Here is a 23,448-nt window from a genome sequence, read left to right as displayed (position 1 = left end):
GGAATCCTCTTACAAGTCTGGAAGGTAAAAAGTCTGTGTGTTTCTGGTTCCCTTCCTTCTCTCTCTTCAGCGTCTCGAGATCTAAGTTTATGTTATAAAAGATTGAAATGATTTCTTGAGAGGCAGAGGGGTAGGTTTGTCTCCCGCGACCCCATTATTCTAAATCTCAAGGATGATCACACATTGTGGAAACGGGGAAAGGTTGAGTACTGAACCCCATTACTCGCTACACTTTGCCAAAAATGTATGAGTTACAATGAAAATGTCAATGAGATGGACTAGATGACCTATGTGGCATCGAAACCTGTTGAAATTGAAACTAATAAGAGATTCAGAGAAGAGAGAAGAGGGGAGAAAGGGATCAGAGAAGACTACCTGTGTGTTCAGATACTTGTTTGAGTTGAATCCATGTGTCCTTTGATCGATACTCCCAAGGTAAAGTCTGCACTTTTATTTTATGTTAAGAAATGAGGTTAGTAGAGGGGAATGTCAGGTGAGATTTGCTAAGTTGTTGACTAGATGAGTCTGGTTGCTAAGCTAGGATAAAGCATAATGAACTTCTGTGATTAGTATGTTTAGACATGAATTGCAAACCCATAGAGTGATGACTTCAATATTTTTAATCTTTGAGTTCCTGCTATTTTCAAACATTTTCCAAAGACTACTGTTTTTGCTTGAGGACAAGCAAAAGAGTAAGTCTGGAGGAGTTGATATACCATGGATTTTACCCGTTTTTAACCATGGTATACTAGTATTTTATTATATATTTAATCTGTTTTCTAGCCTGTTAGGTATGTTTTCAGGTTCAGGAGCATTTTGTGAGAAAGTGATGTTTTTGGAGCATTTTGGAGTACAAGAGATGATATACCCGAGTTGACCATTCAAGACTAAGTCGGAAGTCAACATTGCGATTATAATCGATCGATACTCATCCTGAGTCGTCGATCGATGTAGCTGAGAAGATCCGCGTACTAGAAGATTATAATCGATCGATACACATCCAGTGTTGTCGATCGATATCGAGGACGAAATGGTTTAGCCGACTACTTCACCAAGACTTCACCAAATTACGAGATTGCTCCTGACGAGTTTTTAACCTAATGGAAATGCTTAAATATTCCTGCTAAGTGTCTTTTGACGGCAACCTTCGAAAGAAGCAAGCTTTTAACAACCCTCAAAGCAAAGAGTGTGAGAGAGAGACTAGAGTTTTATTTGTGTTTGAGAGATTGGAGAGATTTCTCATCTCCTTTTGTATTTCTACTTTATTCTATCTATGCAATTCTTTCATCTATCTATTGTTATGAATTGCTTAGCTATGTCTGAGTAGTCTACTTGTTAGATCTAGGGTTCAAATAGGTTTGTGGGATTAGCCCCAAACTATAATTGCTAAGTTGTGATACTCATCAAATGGATTGCACCCTGTGCTTGTTTTAGATTAGCTAACTAGAACATAGATCACTAGGATCTTTGATTATCTTGAATTATCCATTTGAGCTTGCCTGTCTCCCGTTGAGAAGAACGACAGTTCCTCCTTGAGACCTTGTGGTCATATTCGGCTTGCGCCTAGGCAGATCTAGAAGCTGTCGATCGATATCCCGAGAGGTGAATCGATCGGCGCTGTGAAAGGTGTATCGCTCGATATCTCAAAAGGATATCGACCGACTCTTTTTCTGTGTCATCATGCGAAAGGTGTGGCCAGAGATCTAGATAATTTAACCAGTGATACTTCACTTGAGTTAAGCGGCTGAGATCTATAGTATCATGCAAGCAACTTATTAAAGCATTTATAGAGATTATAATCTCCGTTCCTGAATAGAAACCCTATGTCTAGCACTCTTTATCACATTTAAACAACCCATCATATTGTTAGTTAGAGCAACTACCTTGCTCATTTTAGGAATTGTTACTTTTATTTCCATCATATAAACCAACCTTGCCTAGGATAGATTAGTAGATTTTATTTAATTGGTTCCGTAGCTCCTCGTGATTCGATCCCTAAGTACTACAGCTGTACCTCTTACTTGAGAGAGTAAGCTCTACTGGGTAATTTGAGCACTATCATCTGGACAGAGCAGTTGGAAATGAGGATTGGCATGACAAATTTCCACATACATCATGGAGATATCTCAGGCTTTGGGGCTCGGATCATCGTCCAGTCCTAGCAGAGGTTCTAAAGAGGCCAAAGAAAAGGAAAAAGAAATTTAAATTTGATAAAAGATGGCTAGACGATGAGGAGTTGAGGCAAGTAATTCTTGAGGGATGGAAATCGGACGACCTGCCACCTGATGCAAGTATAATGGATCATATTGCTAGCTGTAGGAAAGCTTTGAGTCAATGGAGGAGAGAAAACAATGTCAATTCTGAAAAGCTGTGGAGGAACTCAAGGAAAAGGTGGAAGACTTGTACTCAGATAATAATGTTACGTCTGAACAGATAGTTGCTGCCCTAAAGGAACTTTCTAACGCTCTTAAGGCGAAATAAATGTTTTTGGAGACAAAAGAGTAGAGTGTTATGGCTAAGGGAGGGAGACCGGAACACAAAAATTTTACATGCGTTAGTTAAACAAAGGCGAGAAAAGAATAGGATAACACAACTCTTAGATGCAAATGGGAACATGGTCGAAGATGAAGAGGGATTAATAGACATTGCTACTAGATATTTCAGACAAATTTTCGAATCTTCTAACCCATAGGAGATAGCAGAAGCGCTCACGGAGGTTAAGACGACTATTACTGGCCAAATAAATGAAGATCTGACAGCGCCAGTAACATAATGGGAGGTTAAACTAGCGCTTTTTGCTATGCATCCAGAAAACGCCCCTGGACCAGATGAAATGACAGCTCTTTTCTACCAGAAGTTTTGGGACATTGTGAAAGATGATTTAACTCATATGGTTAATCAATTCCTTTTTCATGGCACAATGGCGCAGGGATTAAATGATACAAATATATGCCTCATACCTAAGACGACAAAGCCGAACGAGATGACACAGTTTAGGCCGATCAGCTTATGCAATGTTAGCTACAAAATCATATCTAAGGTCTTATGCCAAAGATTAGAGAAGGTTCTCCCACACTTGATATCGGAAACTTAGTCGGCTTTTGTGGCAGGGAGGCAAATAACAGATAATGTGATGATAACACAGGAAATATTCCACACTTTGCGAACCAAACCAGGAGGACGGGTCAAGAGAATGGCCATTAAGACAGTCATGAGCAAAGCCTATGATAGGATGGAGTGGTATTTTATTGAGGCTGTCATGAGAAAGATGGGCTTCTCTGAGGTATGGATTGAATGGATTATGAGATGTGTTACCTCGGTTAAGTACCAAGTTTTGATGAATGGAGAACCTAGGGGACACATAGTTCCAGAGAGAGGTCTACGTCAAGGAGATCTTTTGTCTCCTTCCATATTTATTCTATGCACGGAAGCGCTCGTTAGCCTTCTTAGTCAAGCAGAGAATCAAGGGAAGATAACGGAGATGAGAGCCGCTCGTGCTAGCCCCCCAGTATCTCACCTTCTTTTTGCTGACAATAGTCTTTTCTTCTGTAAGGCGGAGCCCCGTGAATGTGAAGAAGTTATGAAAGTAGTCAGGAAATATGGACAGACATCTGGACAATGCATAAATTTTGACAAATCTTCTCTGCTCTTTGGCAAGAGGATCCTAGTTAATGATCGCCAGCAGATTAAAGATATACTGGGAATACAAAATGAAGGAGGAATTGGTTCATACTTAGGAATACCAGAAGATATCAGTGGGTCTAAATATAAGTTATTTGTATTCCTAAAGGAGAAGCTGCTACATAGAGTAAATGGGTGGACAGGCAGATGGTTATCGAAGGGAGGAAAGGAAGTGCTAATTAATTCTATCCTACTTGCTCTGCCGACGTATGTGATGTCTAGTTTCTTACTCCCCCTAGAAATTTGTGAGAACCCCGCTAGTGCCATTGCACAGTTTTGGTGGAGTTCAAATCCACCGAAAAGAGGGATATATTGGGCTACATGGGATAAAATGTGTAAACCTAGAGAGGAAGGAGGCATTGGATTTCGCATGATCCATGAGTTTAATTTAGCTCTTTTAGCTAAACAGCTATGGCGTCTTACTCAGTTCCCAGATTCATTAGTGGCAAGGGTATTGTCCATGGATTCCATCAGTGCCAGCAAGACCGGCTCGAGCTAGTGTTCTAGTGGTACACCCGGGAATGACGGTCAGTAGCCTAATAAATCCTCAGACCAAAGAGTGGGATCTTCAAATGCTTGAACAATATGTCCATCATGAGGACATACCAAGTATACAAAGTATGTCCATAAGCCCAACTCATCGACCAGATACGTTTTGCTGGAGCTATACCAAAAATGGGCAATACACAGTAAAATCTGGATACTGGGTAGCTACAAATATTCTGAAGAATGACGATGAAAACTAGGTTCTGGAACCTAGCATTACTAAACTCCAAGCCTTTGCTTGGAAGGTGAATGCTCCACAAAAGATTCGCAATCTCTTATGGCAACTAATCACAGGACAGGTAGCGGTAACAAGGAATCTAGCACGAAGAAATATGAGATGTGATAACTATTGTCCAAGATGTGGAGAGCCAGAAGAGACTGCTACTCATGCAATATTCGAATGTCCACCAGCTCTTCAAATATGGGCGCTATCATCAACACCATCCAGTCCCCAAATTTTTCCTTCTACGAGTATATTCAATAATATGGATTATTTATTTTGGAGGAAAAATAGCATACTGGAGCCGGAAAATGATAGGAACCCATACCCATGGATTATCTGGTACATATGGAAAGCACGTAATGATAAGTTATTCAGGGGGATAGACAGGGATCCAGGAGAGCTAGTTAGGTACGCAGAGAGTGAATGCCAAGCTTGGCATAATGCTAGAGAGAATATGAGTGTGCCTCAAGTTATTCAAGAGCCTCAAGTCTTAAGCTTGGACGACGTATGCAAGGTAGATGGTTCATGGACCTCTATGGATCAGTTTAGTGGACTTGGATGGGTATGGAAAGACAAAAGGGGGACGATCCAGCTTATGGGAACTAGGAACTTGAGGAGAAGGGAGTCAACTCTACACTCGGAACTGGAAGCTTTGAAATGGGCGATGGAAACAATGTTGCAACACTCGAACTGTCAGAGATTTGGCACAGACTGCAAAGACCTGATTGCAATACTGACGGAGCCGCAAGCATGGCCAACATTCTCTACTGAATTGGAGATGATTCAAATAATCAAGATGTGCTACTCTGATTTCAAAATCTGCTATGTGCCAAGAAATGGAAATGTGATAGCTGATTCATTAGCTAGGACTGCTCGTACCTTTTATAGATCGCTTTGCTACTTTGATTGTTCTATTCCGGTCTAATTACCCAGAACACCGATCTGATTACCCAGAACACTTTAAGTTTGAATAATAGAATAGCCTCTTGATGCCAAAAAAAGAGATTAACATAACCTTTTTTTTAATCCTTATTAAATGTTAAACCAATTAATAAACCAATTTATAAATATGTTGCATCTATTCTCGAAGTCTAAACATAAGATATAACCAATTTATAAATATGTTGCATCTATTCTCGAAGTCTAAACATAAGATATATTAGTAGTTCATACATTACTGCAGCTCCTCAACGGCTTCGGCATGAGCGAGAAGAAGATTGTGACTAACGATATAAGCCTCGTGACCAGATTTTCCGGCTATGGCTGTATCGTTCATGTATTTTGAAACACGTCCTGGGGCTTTTTTCCTGCATCATAGCCACCTACGCTATAGACCCATAGTTCGTTTATTGTCAACCATAGCTTCACTCGGTCTCCGAATTCCGCAAAGCATATGCTAGCAAAATCTTGGAAATCCACTCTGCATAATACAAAATCCACATGCATATGAGCATATCAATTTACATAAAATAACTTAAGCCTAAAGCAATGTAATCGAGATGTTTGGAGTTTACTTACAAAATATATTTTTCTCTAATATTATTAAATTATAAACAACGTTTTTATACAAAACCACTAATCATATAACTATATGGTCTAAAATTATTAAATTATAAACACATAATTTCTCAAATGAAAAGTTTTACAGATTTGAAAATCAGCAAATATACTCTAAGATATAAGATTACTCTAAGATATAAATTTCTATAATATAGCTAACCATAAAAACAAATTCGTAATATCCTACATTTACTATATATTAATTACGATTTTACTAACAGTATATTCTCCAGAAATACCCTAACAATTCTTTTCCGTAATCTACTAGATTGGTTTCCTAAAATTTTGGTATAAAATCAGCAAATATACTCTAAGATATCGATTTCTATAATATAGCTAACCAATCTAATAATATAAGATATTTTAATCATGATATTTTAATTTTAAATATAAATATTTATTTTAACAAATCTGTTGAAATATATATATTTTAACAATATTTTTAATTTTCAAAAAATTTATGTAAATATTTCAACTAATTTTGTAATTAGCAATGAACTATTATTATACATTAATATATTTTCAGTAATCATTTATAAAAATGAAAAAAAAACTTTTATCTTATTTTGTCTATATTATATAATAATCATGTTAAAATAATTAAACTAAATATGATAAGTTATATTAAGTTACTAGATTTTAAAAAAAAATATTTTCATAAATTTTATATTTATGTTAAAAATATAATACAATGACATAACGACTTAACATTTTCAAAACTATATAATACATGTATAAAAACTGGTATATCTTATATTTTTGTATATATAATAATATACTATCTAAAATGAATAAACGTAAAAAAATATTGCTAATAGGAAATGCAAATTTAAAGGTCGGCGGAATCAAAATGAACATAAATTTAAAACAAAATAATTTTGAATATATTGTTTAATGTATATATTAATTTATTCTATAAATAAATGCAAATACAATAAAATGAGTATATAATAAGAAGCGACGAATACATGCGATATTTTAAAAATAATTGATTAATTATAACATGTAAACTATAAAATTTTGTATTTGAAATAGTTATATAAAACATTTAGATATATGATTAATGCTAAAAATGTATAAAATTAAAAATATAAAATAAATATGTATTTATATAAAACTGAAAACAAAACCTGCGGGTCAAAATCTAGTTAGTGTTAAACCCAGATCCAACTTTTGAATACTAAACCCTAAACTGCTATCACTAAACTCAAACTTCAACCCCCACCTTCCAAATACTAAGCCTTAAACCTTAATCACTAATTGAATAGATCTTAACAGAAAACCCGTAACCCGAATAGATCTTAACCAAACTCGTTGAATACTTAAACACCCACCCCCAATTTCTATATAAGATATTGTATAGATTTGAACATATATATACTGAACCAAAGAACCAAAACCAAATCTGAACCTAATTCATAAATAACCAAGTGAATCCTACATTTCTGGAATGAAAAATTGAATTTGAATCAGAATCAAACCATGAACCAAATATGTATCCAAATTTTTAAAATAAAATTATATACCCACAAAAATTAATTATATTTAATTTCTAAATAACTAAATATACTAAAATACTATTTATTAACCAAATTACCCAGATATTTTTATCCATAAATTTAAAATTATCCGAATTATTCTATATATTTATTCAAACAGTCCGATATTTAAAGTTGGTATAGCTATTTATTTATTTTTTAAGCATAGTTATTGATACTATGAATATAAATGCTATTAATTGATATTGATAATAATATAAATAAAGAATGGTATCAGGCATGTGGAATTCAAAGCATATAATAGGTGAATTGCTTGTAGTCTAATATTATTTCTTTACTTAGATATATAGTTAATGTATACGTAAATTCTTTTTCTACTCAAAATAATACATCCGAAATTATAGGAAGTAAAGGGAAGGGAAAGTTATAAACTACCAAGTCACGTTATAGATATATATGTTAAATACTGGGCATTAGATATTTAAAAAAAATGGATTGTAAATAATTGGACAACACTTACACCAACTGGTCATACTGTTGAATTAATAGAATAGACTAGATTTTGATCCGCCCTTCAAAGAGCGGATACATTTTTTGTTTTTAATTTTCTTTTAGAAATTAATTTTCATATTGTGTTTTTTGTAATTGTATTTGTGTATACATTTTAAAAAAAATTATTAGTAAGAAATTTTAATAAATAAATTGAATTTATGATGTTATATAACTATATACTTTTATTCAGTATTTTGAAACTCGATCAAGACCTACGGTTGAATCGGTAAATCCGGTGCTCCGGTTTGAGTTTTCAGAAGAAAAAAAACATTATTTAATAATTTGATAAAATCCATGAAAACCCGCTAAAACCTAGAATTTAGCTACCAGTTGTATCACTGGTTGAATCAATATATGACTTTTAATATTTTAATATTTTTTAGATACATTATTAGAATTTTTTGTGTTCTAATTAGGAAGTTAGATTTTTAGTTTTTATAATACAAAAATTATGATACAATTTTGTCGATTATGAATCTATTAACAAATCTAATTTTTTTGATTTAGATTAGTGTGTTTCTGTTATCAATGATCTATTATAATTTTATGATTATCCACATTTTATATATATATATATATGTAAAATATAATAATTTATATTATTATATCGGAAAATTGTTCTCACCAAAAAGCAATTTATTCGAATTCATTTATATTCATATGACACAACATATATCAACGGGACATACTTCAATTTTAATATATTGATAGTAACAGATGAAGATCATTACTGCACAAACAAATGAAGATCTCACAGCGCCAGTAACAGAATGGGAGGTTAAGTTAGTACTTTGTGCTATGCACCCAGAGAAGGCTCATGGGCCAGATGGCATGATAGCTCTTTTTTACCAAAAGTTTTGGGACATTGTCAAAGATGATTTAACTCTTATGGTTAATCAATTTCTTTTTCAAGGTACAAGGGCACAAGGCTTGAACGACACTAATATATGTCTCATACCTAAGACGACAAAGCCGAACGAGATGACACAGTTTAGACCCATCAGTCTATGTAATGTCAGTTACAAAATAGTATCTAAGGTCTTATGCCAAAGATTAAAAAAGGTTCTTCCACATTTGATATCTGAAACGCAATTGGCGTTTGTGTCAGGAAGACAAATAACAGATAATGTGATGATAGCACAGGAGATGTTCCACACCTTGAGGACAAAACCAGGAGGAAGAGTTAAGAGAATGGCCATTAAGACAGACATGAAAAAGGCTTATGATAGGATGGAGTGGTCTTTTATAGAGGCAGTCATGAGGAAGATGGGCTTTTCTGAGGTATGGATTGAATGGATTATGAGATGTGTTACCTCGGTTAAGTACCAAGTGTTGATGAAAGGAGAGCCTAGGGGACACATAGTTCCAGAGAGAGGTTTACGTCAAGGACATCCTTTGTCTCCTTTCATATTTATTCTATGCACGGAAGCGCTCGTTAGCCTTCTTAGTTAAGTAGAGAATCAAGGGAAGATAACAGGGATGCGAGCCGCTCGTGCTAGCCCCCCGGTATCTCACCTTCTTTTTGTTGATGATAGCCTTTTCTTCAGTAAGGCGGAGCCCCGTGAATGTGAAGAAGTTATGAAAGTAGTCAGGAAATATGGACAGACATCTGGACAATGCATAAATTTTGACAAATCTTCTCTGCTCTTTGGCAAGAGGATCCTAGTTAATGATCGCCAGCAGATTAAAGATATACTGGGAATACAAAATGAAGGAGGAATTGGTTCATACTTAGGAATACCAGAAGATATCAGTGGGTCTAAATGTAAGTTATTTGCATTCCTGAAAGAGAAGTTGTTGCATAGAGTGAATGGATAGACTGGCAGATGGCTTTCAAAGGGAGGAAAGGAAGTGTTAATCAAGTCTATCTTGCTAGCTCTTCCGATGTATGTGATGTCTAGTTTCTTATTCCCTCTAAAAATATATGAGAACCTCGCTAGTGCCATTGCACAGTTCTGGTGGAGTTCGAATCCGCCAAAGAGAGGTATACATTGGGCTACATGGGATAAAATGTGTAAACCTAGAGAGGAGGGTGGCATTGGATTTCGCATGATCCATGAATTTAATCTAGCTCTTTTAGCTAAACAGCTATGGCATCTTGTTCAGTTCCCAGATTCATTAGTGGCAAGAGTACTGAGAGGTAGATATTACCGATTGAGTTCGCCCTTGCGAATTTGCTCAGTAGATTCCCCATCTTATGTATGGACAAGTATTATTGCAGCAAGGAAACTACTGCTGTTGGGAATCAGGAACAAAGTACATTCAGGGTATGAGATTAAAGTATGGCAGGATCCATGGATCCCATCAGTGCCAGCAAGACCGGCTAGAGCTAATGCTCCGGTGGTACACCCAGGGATGACAGTAAGCAGCCTTATCGATTTTCAGACAAAGGAATGGGATTTACGTATGCTTGAGCAGTATGTCCATCATGAGGACGACATACCAAGTATACAGAGTATGGCCATAAGCCCTACACATCGACCAGATACGTTTTGCTGGAACTATACCAAAAATGGGCAATACACAGTAAAATCTGGATACTGGGTAGCAACAAATATTCTAAAGGAGGACGATGAAAGATAAGTTCTGGAACCCAGCATCACTAAACTACAAGCCTTTGCTTGGAAGGTGAGTGCTCCACAAAAGATTCGCCATCTTTTATGGCAACTAATCACAGAACAAGTAGCAGTAACAAGGAATCTTGTACGAAGAAACATGAGATGCGATAACTACTGTCGAAGATGTGGAGAGCCAGAAGAGAGTGTGACTCATGCAATATTTGAATGTCCACCAACTCTTCAAACATGGGCATTATCATCAACACCATCTAGCCCTCAAATTTTTCCTTCTCCGAGCATCTACAATAATATGGATTATTTGTTTTAGGGAAAAAATAGCATAGTGAAGCCAGAAAATGATAGGGACCCGTATCCTTGGAACATCTGGTACATATGAAAAGCTCGCAATGATAAGTTATTCAGGGGAATAGATAAGGATCTAGGTGAGCTAGTTAGGCATGCAGAAAGTGAATGTCAAGCTTGGCATAATGCTAGAGAGAATAGGCCTTCGCCTCAAGTTGTTCAAGAGCCTCAAGTCATAAGCTTGGGTGATATATGCATGATAGATGGTTCATGGACCTCTACTGATCCGTATAGTAGACTTGGATGGGTATGGAAAGATAGCAGGGGCGATACAGCTACTGGGGATAAGGAACCTGAGAAGGAGGGAGTCTGCTCTACACTCGGAACTGAAGGCTTTGAGATGGCCAATGGAAACAATGTTGCAACATTCAGATTGTCAGAGATTTGGCACAGACTGCAAGGACCTGATTGCAATGCTGACGGAACAGCAAGCATGGCCTAGTTTCTCAACTGAACTGGAGATGATTCATACGATCAAGTTATGCTACTCGGACTTTAAGATCTGCTACGTACCAAAAACTGATAATGTGATAGCTGATTCTCTAGCTAGGAATGCTCGTACTTTCCATAGATCATTATGCTACTTTGGTTGTTCTATTCCGGTCTGGTTACCCAAACCACCTCAAGTTTGAGTAATAGAATAGCCTTTTGATGTCAAAAAAAAAATAGTATTGATAGTATTGATATGATGGATCAAAATCTTATAGTTCAAACTTCTTAACTTCGACAAATTATGAGCTAAAATAGCGGCTGCTTTTACATCTATGCTAATTTTAAATGATCAACTCTCACCAAAAACGATTCATGTTATACGTATAGCTTCACATCCTGTATGGAGACATTTCTCTAACCAAATCGTTCTTAGGCAAAACAATTACAGGCATTTTAGTTTTTACAACAAAAGACTAGGATTCACGTTCTTGATTGTTACCCGCTTTATTAAGAAAATAGTGAAAATTCTTATCAATGATTAATACACAATCATACAAAAATAACAAAAATAACGAAAAACAAGATTAAAAAAATGAAACAGTGAAATTATAAAATACAATATATAACTTGAATCTGATAAAAAAAGGTCAACAATTAACATATTCGTGAAAATACATTATACAATCCAAAAGATATTCCAAGAATATATATATAGAGATATTTCAAAAGAACAAAAAAAGAGAAAAAATCCATTACAATATTATTAATTAGTCCCAAACTCAAATTTTGAGAAACTAACAAAAACTATAAAACCACAACCAATGATAAATACATAATCAAAAGAATTTTAATTAAATAGTTACAAAAAAATAACAAGATATATATTGCTTATTATGTTACATCAAACCAAGGTGATCATTTTTTTTAAGTAATGTATCTTATGGATTTTCTCTCTTTCTGGTAGAAAGTCAAGGTAAGGGAAACTAACAAGAAATTATTAGAAAACCATGACCAAGAATTGATGCACAAATAAAACTAATATTTTTTAAAATAGTTAAAACGTAATAAATAAATAAAATAAGATTTTGTGAATAACAAGAAACCTCTAAAACCTGCAGTCGAAGTGAATGATATAAATAGCAAATCTAGAATTATTGTATCTAATGAAATATGCAAACACATCCAACTTTTTGTATTAAAAAAATAGAGAGATACGACATAATAAAAAAAATTCATATAATACTAAAATATATTAAAAAAACACATTATAAACCACATGCGAAGAAAATATTTAAACACATTATACATTACTCGTATGTCAACTTCCTTTCCTTTTTTTCTCCTCAATGTGCCTTGCTCGAGCATCGAAAACGTCACACGTTGCATGATATAAGTGCCATCGCAGACCAATCTAGCTACAAGAGTGAAGGCCTATGTCAACTTCATGTTGACAAAATTGGTAAACTACACAAGACGCTAATCAACTAAATACAGTATTAACAAATTATAATAATTGAAACAAGACAATTTGAGAACAATTTTCCGATATAAAATAAAAATAAATCATATGAATTCGAATATTGAAAAAAAAGAATATTGAAAGAATTATTAAACGCTAAATTAAAGATGGATACTAAACTTCGCGCGAAACGGTTGCAAACCCTAGTCTGAAAAGAAGAAAAAAAGGACCCCAAAGTCTTATCATTTGGTTTTATTTCTTGTCAAAATAAAATAAGATAAATGGAAGTGCTTACTTTTGTTTTATTGGAGACAACAACACTCTGCTAAGTCCTATATGAATTTTTAAAGGGGTTTCAAAGAAATAACAGCATTAAATTAAATCAAAACTAAAATTAACTCTAATAACACTTCTATGTATTAAGATTGCTAAACGAACTACATTTTGAAAAGAAGGATAACTCCTGAAGTAACTGATAAAAACAATAACAAAAAGGAAAATAAAATAAAACATCCTATCTTAACTATTAAAGCTGTGGATGTATCAACCAGTGCATCGAAAAAATCAAACATACTGTGGATTAGATTCTTAGAATAAGACTGAGGATTATTATTAATCTCTCGTCTCATCAATTCCACTAAGAACGATCTTCCCTGCCGCGCTACAACACGTACTGTGAGGTTAGCATTATTAAGCTCCTCGTCTGTGATCCCTTCAGGAAGTATGACTGTATAATCCTCTTCAGGAGGAATCGTAAGTTGAGCCAAAGGGTCGGGTTGTGCACCTGTAGCAGCATCGTCATTAGCTTCAACTCCATGGTTGTTCTGAGCTTGATATTCATAAAGTGTGTCTTTGTAAAACGCATGATAAGGATCTGAGCTGCTCAAAAACTTGAATCTAGCATTCTTGACGTTGGAAGCTATAATCCTGTTTTCAATCTCTAACCCGTGTTTGCAAACAAACTTAGCCGTTTTCACGATAATAAGCCTGACATATGGAGGTGGTATCTGCGTAGCTCCGGACATATTCTGCAACCAGAAGGAAAGAAAATATTAACGTCAGAAACTATCTAGTACGTCCCCTGCGGGAATAAATTTTGAAAACTGAAAACAATGAATCTTGCTACTGTAGGAGGTAAATATCCTGAGACTATTCTTATGATGTTTCTTTGTAGACTTTGTAATCGGTTCGGAATCTTATTACACTAATTGATAAAAGCAAATAAAGGCATTAGTCCTGACATTAATATGCAATAAAAAGAGACCGAAAGGAAGAAAATAAAGATGAATTGAATCGGCAACGCAAGGACTACGTTAGGGTTTTGGCGAGAGGAAAGAAACAATACCTCACCGGGCTAGGAAAAGCTCTGCTGTTAGAACCAACTCGAGATTTAAATAGTACAAAGATGATTTGATATAGAGCCCTAGAGTTTTATTAACGAACTCTTTTTGCAAATGGGCCTTTTAAATTAAACCTATAAATCACGAACAACTAAAGTGGGCTTATTATAAATGAGCTTGCGATTAGTCGCAGAGGATGGTTCTCAGTTACGGATTCCTAAGAATCTAGGGTCGATATCATTATCGATTTTTTTAGGTAAAATGTTAATCATCATTATCGATTTGATTTGAACCTTGAATCTTGAAGATTTGTAGATCCTTCCAAATATCAAGCAAGTAATTTCTTCTTATGTTCTTAGTTCTTTCGCGATTTCGTTCTTTTGGTTTTAAGTTTGGATTTGGCTTTTTCATGGATCAAGACCTCTTCACCATGGATGTGTATCTTGAATCCGACACTTGCTCAAGTCGAAATCATGTTTATGCATCGATTTCTTTATGTTTTGTTTTTCTTAGGTCCTTTTGTTAGTAGGAAGATTTGAGACATGGGTGTATGAGTAAAAATGAGCCAGCATCTATTATGGAGGTCACGGATGGTACAACTACATCATTGATTTCCAATTAGGATCTTACCGCTTAAGTTGGAGAAATTGACCAAAACTTTGTGTACTTGATTTCCTTTTGTTAGAAGGAAGATTTGAGACATGGGTGAATGTGTTTGTGTACTTTCAACTGATATTGTCTCTTCCTCTCTTCTTTGTTTTTAATTGAACAACTAGATGTTTTACCCGCAAAGGCGGACTTAATCTTCTTAAAAGTATTTATTAGTTTATGACTATTAAAATAAATATCAACATTATAAATTATTATCTATGTTCTCAAAAATTTAAATTAAACATAAAATTATTTTTATAGTGAACAAGTTTTGCATAAAAATATATGATTATTATTTTGTTGAAATTTAAAAAACACTAACATATTAGGAATAACTTAGAAAATATATTGTTGGAATTTTTTTCAATTATAAAATTTTTTATATCTTAATTTTTTAACTTTATAATAGAAAATATTATTTTCAGATAATAACACAATATATAATAAATTATCAAATATATTTTAGAAATCTAATATTATTAACATAAATTCACTTCTAATTATTTAATAAATTATATATAATTCATTAAAATTATCAACAACTTTAATCACTCTTAACTTTATTTTATGATATTCTATAGGCATAGATAGATTCGACAATTTCATGGTGATATTCTATAGGTCTTATTTGGTTGTCATACTATATTTGTTGTCTAATTTACTAAGTGAATAATTATACTTGCATTGAGAAATATCCCACGAACTAAGTTCTATAGGTAATTTTTTTTCCATCTGATTGCTAAACACGTCCAATACAAAGGAAACTAATAATATAAACATGTATATATATTAAAAATAATTATTCATTAAGGGTAATATCGATATTAACCACCTAACTTTTAACTTTTAAAAAGAAATGTTCGGGCAAGTATGTCACATCTTCATTCGGAGGTAGAGGCTTTAGTTTGGGCAATGGAGTGTATGAAAAATTTAAGACAGTTTCAGGTTATGTTTGCAACGGATTGTTCTCAGTTGGTGAAGATGGTTTCAGAACCAGAGGAGTGGTCAGCGTTTGCAAGTTATCTGAAGGATATCAAGAGTCTACAAGGCAGTTTCCAGAGCTCACAGCTTATTCATGTATCACGGACGGAGAATTCAAAGGCGGATCGTTTAGCACGCAGTGCCAGGCAGCAATCGTCTTTCGTCGTTCACATGGATGGAGAGTTCCCAGTTTGGTGTGCATAATCTATATGAGTCTATTCGTTTGATGACAAAAAAAAAACTTTTAACGTCAAAACTCGATTGCGAAAAGACATGTATATGCGTTACTAACTAAAAAGCTATGATAATAAATTATTATTTTATTTCATTTGAAAATTCTTATACTGCAATTATAAATTTTTGAAAATTTCTTTGTACACATATTTATTATATAGAAATAAACCTTAAAAGTCACTTAATATTCTCTTTTCAAATATATAAAATTAAAAAATTTATTCGATTAATATTTAGTTATATACTTTTTGTTTTCAACTTTATATTTTATAAAAAAATCAGATAACAACACAACATACATACAGAATTATATTTATATTTTAAAATATTTTTAGATTTTGGATAAATCTTACTATTATTAATTTTAATCAATTATCTAATTAAATAAATTAATTTTTCGTTTTTATTTTTAGCTTAATCAATCATATAAAATTTAAAAAATTATTTGATTAATATTTAGTTATATAATTTATGTTTTCAACTTTATATTTTAAAAACAAATTCAGATAACAACACAACATACACATATGAATTATATTTATATTTTAAAATTAGATTTTGGATAAATCTTACTATATATTGTTAATTTTAATCAATTATCTAATTAAATGAATTAATTTTCGTTTTTTTATTTTTAAATTAATTATATATTTTATTCATTAAGGGTAGTATTGATATTAATCGCTCTAACTTTTAACGAGCTCCGTCGCGAAAAATCACTTCGCAAATAATAGTATAGACTCGGTTAGACAATTGATGATTTAAACCGGCATACCGTATACACATGATTGATATATGACGTAAACCAACTTTTTTTAGTTATTCCACATACTGTTATGCTTATACGATCGACTAAATTTAGCCAGTTCAATCAATTTGTAGTTGCTAGTTAGGCCTACAAACCGGTGTGGTCCCTATGGGGAAGGAGCATCAGTGGCTCCAGCAGCAATAGCAATAAGCTTATTCATCATAAGTGTCATCTTCATGATAGTATTTGAAGCCACATCTCTATTTTTTCCGATCGAATTCTTCACTATGGTAGTTTGGTCTGTACAAACCATGACATCAAGTTTGCAGTGTCCGGCGATACTTTTAGCTCCCCGGCAGCACTCTTGAGAGACGATATAATATCAAGGAAGGCATCCTTGACAATCCATGAATTGGTCCTTCAGTTTAGGGTTCTCTTTTGCAGTTTTCTCGTGAATTTTCTACACTTCTCGGCATAGGACTTGGCAATGTTGATAGCCGCCCCCCACCGCTTGGAGCTACATATTGAAATAATAATAGTAATAATTAATATATCCATGATTCAGAATGAGACATGAACAAATTACCAATCACAAATCCGTAACTGCATTTATCATCCTGAATTTTTTTGATTTTCAATAAACTTTTTTTTTTACAAAGCTTATATTTAATTTAAAACGTCTCTTTTTCTTCTAAACTAATTTAATTTTAATTTAAATTTAAAACATAACTTAAAACTTCAATCGATAATTAAGAAAATAGTGTCAACTACAACCGTCTCTGAGTAACAAATGATATATATATCTACCTAATGGTTCAAAAAATTAGAATAGTACCGTGGTGGTGGCCGAAGCCGCCGGAGGATAAGCAGTCAAAGTTTTGATGCAGAAGCGTTTGTCAGTGACTTGTTGGCATATGGCGTCGATAGGTTTTGTTGAAGCAGAGACAAAGAGAAACTGTAAAAAAACTGCCACGAAAACAGCAACAAGAAAGGAAGACGAAGAAGCCATTATCCACTGCTCGTTAGAGTTCAGATTTTGGTATTGTCGTTTGTCAATTGTGGTGGGATTTATATACTTCCTTGAACGCATATTAGAGTTACAATTAGGTTAAGAAGGATTTAGAAGGTTCGACGGTTCTTAACAGTTTTTTTTCTTTCCAATCAGGCTTTTTTTAACATTAGCCCTCTAAAGTTTTTAAAAGTCAATTCTCTCTCTTTTTTCTTTATAAAATCTTTAGTTATTTATTTCAAATTAATATAATTTAAGCACATTGCTAGAAAAAACTTTTAATATAAACTAGATTTTGATTCATGCTTTAACATACGGAATTTGTTTTTATAACTCTTTTTTAGTTCATACGAAATTGAAAGTCTGTTTATTAACCCGAAAATTGTTAGTTTATTCAATCGTATTCTAATGATGAGAAAATTTGGTGAGATTATTTAAAGCTCAGTTGAGTGATAGAGATGGCTGGCATTTTACCAACAATAGAAATATACGGTGAAATCAGGATATCAAGTAGAGAGAGTTTATCTTGATAAGGAGAACCATTAATACTGGTTGGCCCTATAGTTGATATTCTGAAAGCATACTGCTGGAAAATAAAATGTCCTCTAAAAATGAAGCATTTCTTGTGGCAATTGGTATCAGGTTGCATAGCGGTAAAGAAGAATCTGCAAGCAAGAGGACTAAAAGGAGATATTTGGTGTGATAGATTGTGGCGTTCCCGAGGGAAACTATAAATCACGTGTTTTTTTAGTGTCCACCAGCACGTTAGGTATGGGCACTTTCACAGATTCCATCCAATTCAACTATCTTCTCCTATCAATCTCTATTTGCAAATATGGATTATTTATTTTGGAGAACTGAGCCTAAACTGGAATCTATCAGTTTGCTTGAATACTATGGTACATTTGGAAAGCAGGAATCTTAAGGTGTTTAGTAATCTTGATGTTGACCCAAGGGATACGTTGAAAATTGGCTGAGACAGAATCCGTATTATGGAATGATGCACAGATTGTACTTCCACAGGTTCAGGTACGACAGGTCGCCGGAAATAACCCTGGAACACGAGAAGAAAGATGGTGTTTTATAGATGGTTCATGGAAGGATAAAGATAATTTTTCCGGACAAGGTTGGTATAGTTCTTTGGAAGGATTTGATAGCCTGATGGGGGCACGAAATGTTAGAGCGAGTCAACCACCACTTCACTCAGAGGTGGAGGCGCTAATATAGGCTATGGAATGTATGAGAAATTTTACGTCAGTTCAGAGTTACGTTTGCAACGGATTGTTCCCAATTGTGTAAGATGGTTTCAGAACCAGAGGAATGGCCAGTTTTTACAAGTTATTCTAGAAGACATAAAAACCCTAAAAGACGTCTTCATCAACTCAGAGATTATTCATATACCACGAACACAGAATTTGCAGGCGGATCGACTAGTACGCAGTGCCAGGATGCAACCGTTTTTTGTCGTTCACATAGATTCAGAGTTACCGGCTTGGGCTTACGAGTCAAGATGAGAATTTTTTGATTCTTTTGATGACAAAAAATATATATATATATATATATATATATATATATATATATATATATATATTAGAGATTTTCTACTTTCCGATCTTGTCTCAAATGAAATTGAGATTGTTGCCCAAATTAATAGCTAAGGAATTAACTTAAAGCTCGCAAAATATTTGTAGTGTCTAACTATTTTCCCTATATTGTACCATATAAATAGTTTAATCTGCTTGTATTAGAGATTTTGGTAGATTAACTCTATTAACAAACAGTGTACTAAAAATATTGTTTGTTTTCCAAGTTTGAATTAATCAAAAACAATTTTGTTAAATATCTAAAAATTATTTTGTAACGAAAATAATATACTGGGAAGTAAAATGAAATTTATACTCAGCTTTGAATAAAAGACTTTTTAAAATGAAGTTATAATATGTTGAGAAGCATAACAAGTTTATAGCATTGTTTATTAAATAAATTTATTAGTTTCAATATTGATTTTTATAACAATATATAAAATTGAGACATATTCTAACAGTCATGAGTTTATGTTACGTCAAGTGGATGTCTACTAAAATTAATTATTCTTATTTATATATTACTAATATTTAAATCATTAAACTGAATTGTTTATAATAGGTTGTTCATATTACTTGAAACTTATAGAGCAAAGAAGTGGTACACAAATCTAAAACCATCAACGTATAGATGGATCGTTCATATTACTACTGGCAAGTGGAAACCCATAGAGCAAATAAGCGTTACACAAACAGATCTAAAGATCCATTAAGGTCCATCAATGTATTAAATCTATTGATTGGCACATCAAACATAAAACACACACGTATGTAACCTAAAATAGCATAGAAAAAACATGGGGCACCTTTAGAGAAAGCACACATATTACATCATAATCTTCATTACTGCCAGTTGATATCCGTTGATCCGAATCTTCAATAATTTCCGATTCTATTGAGATGCTTCAAAATTTGCTGGTGTCGATCGATGCTTGGAAATTGTACACAATGTGTCATAAGGGCAGGCGGATGTCGATCAAACTTTTGTGTAGTGTTGACCGATGTTTTCTGTGTCACAAGATCCCACATAATTTACAGGTAGTGTCGCACGCTGACGCTGGTCAGCTAATGGTGGCGAACAATACCAGTGGGAACTGCTAAACAATGTAGAAATTCCCCATCTTGGAGCTTTTCATGATTCATCACTTGCCAAAAATTATCATCTATGATAGCACTCATATGGATCTTATGTCCAACTCAAACCACCATAATGTTCACAACTCCCAAACCAAACCACGAGGGTCTAAACCCGTAATATAGTGATAAACTAAAACAATAAAATTCATTAAGAAAAAGAAAACCTCTTTTACTTCAATTGTTAACCCATCACCGGCCTTCCTCTGCAGCTGCATAGCTTCTACTCTCCCTGACTAAAGAACCACTAGTTACATCTTCTTGTGGGCTAGTTCTTGCTCCCAAGTTACCGTGCCTCACTTCAGATCGAATCGTTGGTGCTCTTTCACTAGACCCAACTCTCATTTGGTCAATCTCAACCCTCTGATGCGCTGGATCGCTGCCTTCTTCTGCATTAGAACGCTGCTGTAGTTTCAGAACATCTTCGTCGATGTCAAGATCGTCTTCCACTTTCTGACGCCGTTCCTCCAACTCCAAACTTCCTTCCTCTTCTTCTCCTGGTCTTTCCCACGTGGTAGCCAATGTGGTATTCCTCGGAGGTTCTTCTCTCGTGAACGCTCTGAAGTCGTTCCTTGAGGGCTTAACTTTCGAGCAAAATGTCTCACGGAAGTTGTTATAACACCCGCGGTCATAAACGTTGATTCTATTGTCTGATCTGTAACGGAAATTCTCATAGGTTGTCTGAACAGAATAACAATGTCAGCTATCAGATGAGAGACATTAATAAAAAAGCTCCAATAAAATAAAATAAAACTAAACTAACCTGGTTTGTGCTGATGAGGTATAAGTGGAAACCAGTAAGCCCTCCAACAAACCACAGGGATATAAAAGAATATATCATCAGCACAACAGACCAAGGTGATTCTCGCATTGCTCTCCACACAGTACCTTGATTGTTATCCATTAGAAACTTTATGTATAAAGCCGACATGGAGAACACGTAGATGCAGAGAAGAGTTGCAGATGAAACAAACATAAAGAAGAACCTATAGTTTCTCTGCCCACAACACATACAAAAAAAAACAAATGTCAAGAAACAGTTTGGTCAACACACATAGCAAGTTATGAACTTAATAATATCTCACAAGTTTAATATGTTTTTTAATAAGCTTACCACTCCAATGCATTGGCCTACCCAAGGGCAGTGGTGATCAAAACGCTCAACACAGTTGTTGCAAATGGAGCAATGTGAGCAACGAGGAGGTCGATAAAGCATGCATGTATCACAATATTTAACTCTAACGGGAACACCATAAACCATGACTTCTTTCGTCCTCGGGATTTGAACAGTGGGTGCTTGTCTTCCATCAGTTGACGCCGTTGTCTCATAGCATAGTTCTTCCTCTGGCGGATGCAAGTTTCTTGGAACGATTCCAGGATCTCGCGCAGAAGTGAGGAAGAGGAGAATCAGTACCTATCAAGACGAATGACGATTGAAGGAAGAACATTAAACCCACCCATTAGAAAGCCACCCAAAAAAAGGAAGTGAGAACTTTCACCGTCTAGCTTGTTAAACATAATACCTTTAACTTCACCTCTAAGTTAGAAAAAAAAAAAGATAACAAATCAGAAGATACATGTTGTTGCGGTGTGAGTAATTACATTTGTTTTGTTAGATTCTTAAATTAATGTGGTATTATTTTTTTTTTTTGTAACTAATTAATGTGGTATTGTTTCAAGTGAATCATACTATAAAGCATTTGTATAAGCAACATTCAAAAGAGATGACTAGTGTTTATACTAACAGGAAACACATGTAAACCAGAAAACATATATGGAAAATAAAATGAGCGACTTACAAAAAGAGTAAACAGAATCGCTACTACTAAGATGGCATCTCCTGCAGTGTTTGAGAAGAACTCGTGGCGGAGATGTGTTGCAACAAAAACAGAGAACAAAGTAACTGGAGTTATGATGAGCAACAAGGTAAACGGAAGAGACCAAGCATCTGGCCCAAATATCAATCTCCCGCCAAATAAAAACTTCTGCAATGAAAGAGGAGATGATGATACTATATTAACAGGAGATGATGATTGACCATTGAGAAAAAAATGATAATATGGTTTCATTTAAAATGCATGTCCAGGCTTTGGAGTTTGGAGAGTGAAACAGAAAGCAAATGATGATAAGAAGTTAAAAGCATATTTATAAAACTGGAAATTATTAGGAAATTAAAGGCAATAAAAAGTGTCAAACCCTAAATTCATATTTCTTGAGAAAGGCAGATAATTCGAATAATGCAAATTCCAGAAAAGGGAAAATGGAGACTATATAAATATCAAAACCTTACATTGCTTCCCTTCCAGGTTTCGTAGACCCGTCCCGCCATGAGAATCAGCGATCGGATCAGACACTCTTCGCTACTTTCTGTCGAATTGGACGATCCTCTACATTTCTTGGTTGGTACATTTCATTTCAGTCTTAAGTACGATTCCAAAAGAAACTGATGTAAATCCAGGTGGATGAGTGAATGGTTATCTCTCTCTCTCCCTTTCTATCTCACAAAATGCGATTCGTTTCTGGAGTGTGTCACCCAGAAGAAACACTAGTTTTGTTTACCTTTTCATTATGTCATCATCTATATTATTAAAGTTGAAGTACAAATTGGAGATGTTTGGAAAGAATAAATGAGATATGTTTGGAAACATAGATAGTAGAATAAATGAGATATGTTTGGAAAAATAGATAGTAGAGATGTGTACTTTCTTTTATTTACACATTTAGCCATTGTATTTTCAATAAATTAATAACAAATGAGAATTGTTTAGAAACATGAATAACATATTTAATACTATTTTTATTTAAAAAAAATTAGTCATTGTTTTTACAATAATTAAACAATCTTATTTCTATATTTCTTTTTATTTACAATTCTGACACTATATTTACAATTCT

General features: G+C 34.1%; 2 protein-coding genes and 1 pseudogene across 2 annotated transcripts; 1 reads left to right on the top strand and 2 right to left on the bottom strand.

The window, feature by feature from the left end:
- The first annotated feature begins 3,193 nt into the window (after window positions 1-3,193).
- On the top strand, window positions 3,194-4,180 carry LOC108845056 (uncharacterized). Its single transcript, XM_018618325.1, has one exon. The coding sequence runs from the start codon at window positions 3,194-3,196 to the stop codon at window positions 4,178-4,180; it is 987 nt and encodes a 328-aa protein (XP_018473827.1).
- A 12,645-nt stretch (window positions 4,181-16,825) lies between these two features.
- Window positions 16,826-17,954, bottom strand: LOC130509921 (uncharacterized; annotated as a pseudogene).
- Window positions 17,955-20,565: 2,611 nt separating this feature from the next.
- Window positions 20,566-23,107, bottom strand: LOC130510196 (probable protein S-acyltransferase 9). The gene is made up of 5 exons (XM_057006602.1): window positions 22,844-23,107; window positions 22,353-22,538; window positions 21,668-21,967; window positions 21,317-21,550; window positions 20,566-21,234 (listed from the first exon to the last, which is right to left on the bottom strand). Exons 1-5 carry the CDS (start codon window positions 22,880-22,882, stop codon window positions 20,746-20,748), a joined length of 1,248 nt encoding a protein of 415 aa, XP_056862582.1. The 5' UTR covers window positions 22,883-23,107; the 3' UTR covers window positions 20,566-20,745.
- Window positions 23,108-23,448: the final 341 nt, after the last annotated feature.

Source organism: Raphanus sativus, chromosome 3, assembly GCF_000801105.2.
Source record: "Raphanus sativus cultivar WK10039 chromosome 3, ASM80110v3, whole genome shotgun sequence".
Classification (NCBI taxonomy): Eukaryota; Viridiplantae; Streptophyta; class Magnoliopsida; order Brassicales; family Brassicaceae; genus Raphanus; species Raphanus sativus.
This window is presented reverse-complemented; position numbering and strand designations above follow the sequence as displayed.